This window comes from Pleurodeles waltl, chromosome 6 (genome assembly GCF_031143425.1).
Source record: "Pleurodeles waltl isolate 20211129_DDA chromosome 6, aPleWal1.hap1.20221129, whole genome shotgun sequence".
NCBI lineage: Eukaryota > Metazoa > Chordata > Amphibia > Caudata > Salamandridae > Pleurodeles > Pleurodeles waltl.
The window spans coordinates 1657788053-1657794332 of NC_090445.1; the positions used below are offsets into that span (position 1 = coordinate 1657788053).

The 6280-nt window shown below is 42.5% G+C and overlaps 1 protein-coding gene across 1 annotated transcript; it reads left to right on the plus strand.

The window, feature by feature from the left end:
- The first annotated feature begins 401 nt into the window (after positions 1-401).
- DNAJC10 (DnaJ heat shock protein family (Hsp40) member C10) lies at positions 402-5500 on the plus strand. The gene has a single exon (XM_069241584.1). The coding sequence runs from the start codon at positions 1363-1365 to the stop codon at positions 3754-3756; it is 2394 nt and encodes a 797-aa protein (XP_069097685.1). The 5' UTR covers positions 402-1362; the 3' UTR covers positions 3757-5500.
- The last annotated feature ends 780 nt before the right edge of the window (positions 5501-6280 follow it).

Consider the following 6280-nt stretch of genomic DNA (forward strand, 5'->3'; position numbering starts at 1 on the left):
CGCCATCTTGGGTGAGCACGGGCAACTTTTCTCACTTGGGCAAAACGCACATACTTGACATAGAGCTAGCGAAGCGGCGATTTTCAACTAAAAGAGTACTCTTACTGCTCAATGAAAGAAACGTGTAAATGATATTGGATAAATATTTCGAGCGCTTTATCATACTTTAGATAAAATTGACATTTTAACAGTACAGACTTTTCATGGTATCTAGTACTCGGGTGATCGCTAGCAAATATAAATGCAAGTGTAGAGAGAAGTAGGTGAGAGCGAATAGACACATTTACGAGTTTGTATGATTTCTGTTGAAGGATATTTGCTGTTCGAAGATGTCCGCCTCGACTGGCACGCCGTGTTTTGTCCTTCTTTAGTGTCCAGCGTGTGTCAAGCTTGCCGCTTGAGAGAGCCGGGGCGATGTGAGGGAAGAACTTCTGGAAGGGTGCGCCGTGCTGACGGACCTTACCAGGAGGTGAGGCCGGATCCGGCTCTGCCGTTCCTGTTTGCTCCTCACTCAGTTCCTGCGTTAAAGAGGGTGGCTTTCCTTGTTGCCACGTAGCAGAAATTGTGTGGCTGGCCGGAACAGGCAGCTGCTGGCGCTGCATTCCTGCGAGTGCCGGCTCGGAGACCCGACGCTGATTCCCAGGCGGGACACCGGCACCTCCATCACTGCTGCAGAGTTTCATGGGGCCGGAGCTGCGCGTCTCAGAGAGGGGCAGAGCACCTGCGCCCACGCGTGATCACTTAAAGCTCTGAGGCTCTACTTTTCCTGGCAGCCAAGCTGTGACGGGCTTTACCTTGTGGACGGAGTGTCCATCTCCCTGAAAGACAAGGAGCAACCTGTGGGCAGAAAACACTACTGAAAAGGCAGTGAGAGCGAGAAGTGGCCTGAGTATCCCTGGCGGGATCTGCATCCCAACATCCGAGGAAGATCCGTGCAAGTAAAAAAAAAAAAAACACCAAAACAAAATTCCAAAAGGCTTGTTGAGACGCCGCTTCCACTGACAGTGCATGAAGTAGAAAGCACCGACAACTTGGCAGAGGTGTGTGGAAATATCCAGTGCAGCATAACGTCGCTGGAAGAAACAACGCACCGACAAAATCAGCGAGGGATCCCGGTGACACCACCCCCGGCAGTGAAAGGTCTGTGGAAGGGGGAAGACTGAAGCAATAGCTTGTGAGTAAGCAGTTGCAGGGGTGTAGTCGGTGTTCTCGAGATAACTATACTCATAAGACTATGCACGATTACCATTGAATATTACGTGCAGTGCAAATGACAAATCGTGCACGTGTTCACAGTGAGCAAGGGAATCCCTAATAGCTACGATTTATGAACTTGGCTTGAACTGAGGCAAATATAGAAGTATGGCAATGGAATTGAGCCTCCCCCAAGGTCGTATTAAAAGGACTGCTTTGTGCCTGATTTTTGTCTTCCTTACTTCTTCAGTGTTCACTGCAGAGGATTATTATAACTTACTTGGTGTGTCCAAGGAAGCAAGTACTAGAGAAGTTAGGCAAGCATTCAAGAAGCTAGCGCTAAAACTGCATCCGGACAAAAATATGAATGATCCTGATGCACATGCTAAATTCCTAAAAATAAACCGAGCGTATGAAGTATTAAAAGACGATGATCTCAGGAAGAAGTACGACAAATATGGAGAGAAAGGTCTGGAAGACCAACAACAAGGAGGGAGGTATGAAAGCTGGAACTTTTATCGCTATGATTTCGGGATTTATGACGACGATCTTGAAATCATAACTCTAGACTTTGGAGAATTTGATGCTGCTGTGAACTCTGGCGAGTTATGGTTTATTAATTTCTACTCCCCTCGTTGTTCACATTGTCATGATTTGGCACCCACGTGGAGAGAATTTGCAAAGGAAATGGATGGCATAATACGCATTGGTGCTGTGAACTGTGGTGATAATAGAATGCTTTGTCGCAACAAGGGAGTTAATAGCTATCCAAGTTTACACATTTTTAAGGTTGGATCTAACACAATAAAATACTATGGGGATAGGTCAAAGGAACATTTGATCACTTTTGCTATGCAGTACGTCTCCAGTTCTGTAACAGAGCTATGGGCGGGTAATCTTGCTACTGTTGTTGAAGAGTCCTCATCTTCTGGCCTTGGTTGGCTGATTACCTTCTGTGCAGATACAGGGGACTGTTTGTCTTCACAAACACGCCTTAAATTGGCTGGAATGTTGGAAGGCCTTGCTAACATTGGCTGGATGGACTGCACTACACAGGGCAACTTATGTGACAATTTGGAAATTCCGGTTAGTACAACTGCATACTTTCCACCAGGGCAAGACATAAGGAATAAAAAGAAAGAAGGAGTTTTGTTTGTCAACACGTTAGAAGCTAAAGAAATATATACTGAAGTTATGCAACATCTACCAGATATTGACATGATCAATGCTGACTCGTTCCAGAGCAAGCTGGCTCACAATCGTTGGCTGATTTTCTTTACATTTGGTGAAGACCTAAAGTCAGGCATGCCAGATTATAAAAAACTGAAAGCCTTACTGAAAAGGGAGCATATTCAGGTTGGGAGGTTTGACTGCCGTTCAGCACCTGATATCTGTAGTCAGCTATATGTTCATCAGTCTTGTGTGGCAGTCTTTAAAGGGAAAGGAATAGAGGATTATGAAATTCATCATGGAAAGAAGATTATCTATGACATCGTGGCCTTTGCCAAAGAGAGTGTTGCTGCTCATGTTGTAACCCTTGGACCGCACAACTTTCCTGGCAATGAAAAAGAACCGTGGCTTGTTGACTTTTTTGCTCCCTGGTGTCCTCCTTGCCGTGCTTTATTGCCTGAATTGAGAAAAGCATCAAAGCAACTTAATGGCCAAGTTAGGTTTGGGACGCTTGATTGTACCATCCATGAAGGGTTGTGCAACATGCACAACATTAGAGCCTATCCAACCACAGTTATCTTCAACCAGTCCAACATTCATGAATATGGAGGGCATCATTCTGAAGAACATATCTTGGAGTTTATTGTAGATCTTATGAATCCTTCTGTAGTTAGTCTAAACGTAGACACATTTAATGAACTGGTTAAGAAAAGAAAGCGTGATGAAATGTGGGTGGTGGATTTTTACGCCCCATGGTGTGGACCATGCCAGGCTTTGATGCCAGAGTGGAAACGAATGGCCAGGCTTTTAAATGGAGTAATCAGTGTTGGCAGTGTGGACTGCCAAAAATATTCTTCCTTTTGCCAACAAGAAAATGTTCAGGGGTATCCTGAAATTCGACTGTATCCCCAAAACCCAAATACAGCTCACCACTATTATAAGTACAGTGGTTGGCACAGGGATTCTCATTCCCTCAGAAACTGGGCTCTCGGATTTCTTCCACAAGTTGCCATTGATCTGACGCCTGAAAGTTTCAAAGACCAAGTACTGCTTGGCAAAGACCATTGGGTGATTGATTTTTATGCTCCCTGGTGTGGTCCTTGTCAACATTTTGCTCCAGAATTTGAACAGATTGCCAGGACTCTCAAAGGGAAAGTAAAAGCCGGCAAAGTGGATTGCCAAGCATATGACAGCACATGTGGCAGTGCTGGGATCCGAGCCTATCCAACAGTAAAATGGTATCCGTACTTGGGAGAAAAAAAGAAAAGCACTCATGGGGAATATATTGACAGCAGGGATGCAAAAGTTATAGTTGATGTATTGACACAAAAACTTGAAACCATTAAACCTCCAGCAAAGAAAAAGAAAACTAAAAAGAAGGATGAACTCTGAGTTGCACTAGAAAGACTTCACAAGAATTGACAAAATGAGACCAGCGAGCACAGAAAATAGGTTATCTTTGGAAAAGCATTTCATAGAGCACATCCGTTTTCTGTAATGCCTACTGTTCTTTGATGGGAATTGCTCTTTGCCATTTCAAACTTAAAAGCTGTGACCAGAGATTTTTAGAGGCACTGGAACTTGAAACAATGTGTCTTAGGTGGTGGAAGTATTGAACTGGGAATAGTATTAAGAGTAATGCAAGTTGAACTCCGGATTGGGAAGAAAGAGTCATTTTAATAAATTATGCTGTTTTCTGTTCTCTTATTGGCATACTGCCTTGGGGTGACAGGGCATTATTATCACATCTTTCATCAGCTTAGGTTGTTCACTATTTTGTTTGGAATGTTTCACTAGCATGCACTAGGCCAAAGGCCCCAGAGAGCTGTACAATGTAAAACATGCACAGTTAACTCCAAATATTGTTAACCTGTCTCCTAAAAAATGTTCTAAAGACAGAGTTTGTTACGGGTGGAGGAGAAAGCAAAGGTTTAAACTTTTTATTTCTTGGGCGCCATTACAATGTGATCATACCAGTTCTTGGTGACAAGGAGTTCCAAAAGTGATTGCCATTCCAGAAAGTGCCTGTGAGGTGGTGCTCTGGTAGTGTAATGTAGTCATCTCAAATTTCAAATGACTGGCCAAGGGAAGATCAAGATCCCTGTGCCTTAATCAGTTGTGCACAAAAGGAATGACTGGACTCTGCCTTTACCCTGGGCAATAGGGGGAGGATTGGGAACCCTTTTTTGCCATTATCTGTTGGACAAATGAAACTTCAGAAGTCTTCCTCCACTGTGATTTGATCTGCTTGTAACTCAAAACCATACTGTAGCCTCCGGGCGAGGGCTGGATGAGTTGTTAAAGGCCCTGAACCCGAGTTATAGGCTTATCCGCAGGCGAGAGTCTATTACGAGGGAGAGGGTCTTTAACAACTGGTATTGGTTGAGGCAGGGCTATAATGGTATTAGAACATTCCACCCACTAAGGGTAGAATGTTCTAAATTACAAATAGAGAAATACAAACATTGGAATGTTGGAGCAGAAGGCTTATACAAGCCATTATAAACCCAGAGCTACTCCTTTGTCTTCAGTAGAGCTCTCAACATTCCAGTGTTCTAATAAAAAATTTGATCTTTACCTTCAACGGTGTTCTTCACTAACCTGAACGAGCGCTGGACATATCTTTGAAAGGCTTCTGTAATCCCACTGACAAATAATGAAAACCACTATCTTGGGTTGACCATATAGCAGTAGAGAAAGCCTTCTGAGACACTCTTTCCCATCCTCTTTATATCTGTTCTTACTTGTTTACACTTTGGCTCGTATCCTTAGCAATCTGGCACAATGGCTGCTTCGTCCCTCTATCTGAAAATATAAGCAGTCAGCCCTGGTACCATACCTGCCAGCTGGCCTGCAATTTTATGTTATAAGAATGTATTTTCTCAACTTTGTTTCTTATTAGTATTAGCCCCCAGAAACCGCTGTTACTATTTTGTTTACTGTAGAAATTACTTATAAGGTTGTTTATGCACATTTCATTTTTGAGTCCGTTTAAAGAGGGCTAGAAATTACCATTATTTAATGTTCTGTGGTTTTGTTCTTAGATCAAATGGAAAGTTTATCAGGCTTAAGATTTGGGTAATGGAGAAAAAGTTGTTTTTCTTTTTTTAATAAACTTCTGTTTTGGTGGTACAAACGTCTGTGTAATTGCTATTGTGGAACGGCAGTGTGATCATGGATGAATACAGCTGCATTTATTTTTGTGAATTTGTGCTTAGCCTGAGAACTGAGAAGATAGTATGGACGGACATTTCGCTATTCACGGGTATCATTTAAACATTAGAATAAAGAATGCTACTGGTGAACTGGAAACGTGTCATAATAATGGAAGAGGTATAATCTGTGTAGCTACCTTTGTTTTGGACTATAATAATATTTTAATTATGACATATTTCCCTGAAACCAAGTTAACTTCCAGACCTGTGTCCCTTGGAGACTCCTATGAAATAAGAATCGCAGAGTTGCTTTAACACTGGTGGTTTAAACAATACTCTAGCATGTGTACCTACCTAAAAATATAATGATATGAAAGGTCATGATCACTGAAGGCGGCTGGAAGGGTGGGAGAGTAACGGCGTTAATTGACTGCCTGCCAACAGTAATTGAAAGAGGAGGTTGACACATTGGCACACTTAGTACCACAGGCCTCAATGAAATAACTACATCAGAAAGTCACCTAGGGTCCCAGGATACATATTTGTGTTTTTATTTTCGTTCTGGTGAGTTTTTAATTTATTAATGCTTCTTATAACAATGGTGATATGAGCACTTAGAGTTCAGGTCGACCATTATTTAACCATCTCATGGTATGCATAAATAGAGCACAAATTTGCTTTGTAAGTTTGTTGCACGAATGACAGAGACTCAGATGACACTATTATTAGGACATTGGATCGACCAGGTAACACTGCAAGGA

Excerpts from the sequence above, each read along its gene's own strand:
- DNAJC10 (XM_069241584.1), top strand. The coding sequence starts at position 1,363 with ATGGCAATGGAATTGAGCCTCCCCCAAGGTCGTATTAAAAGGACTGCT.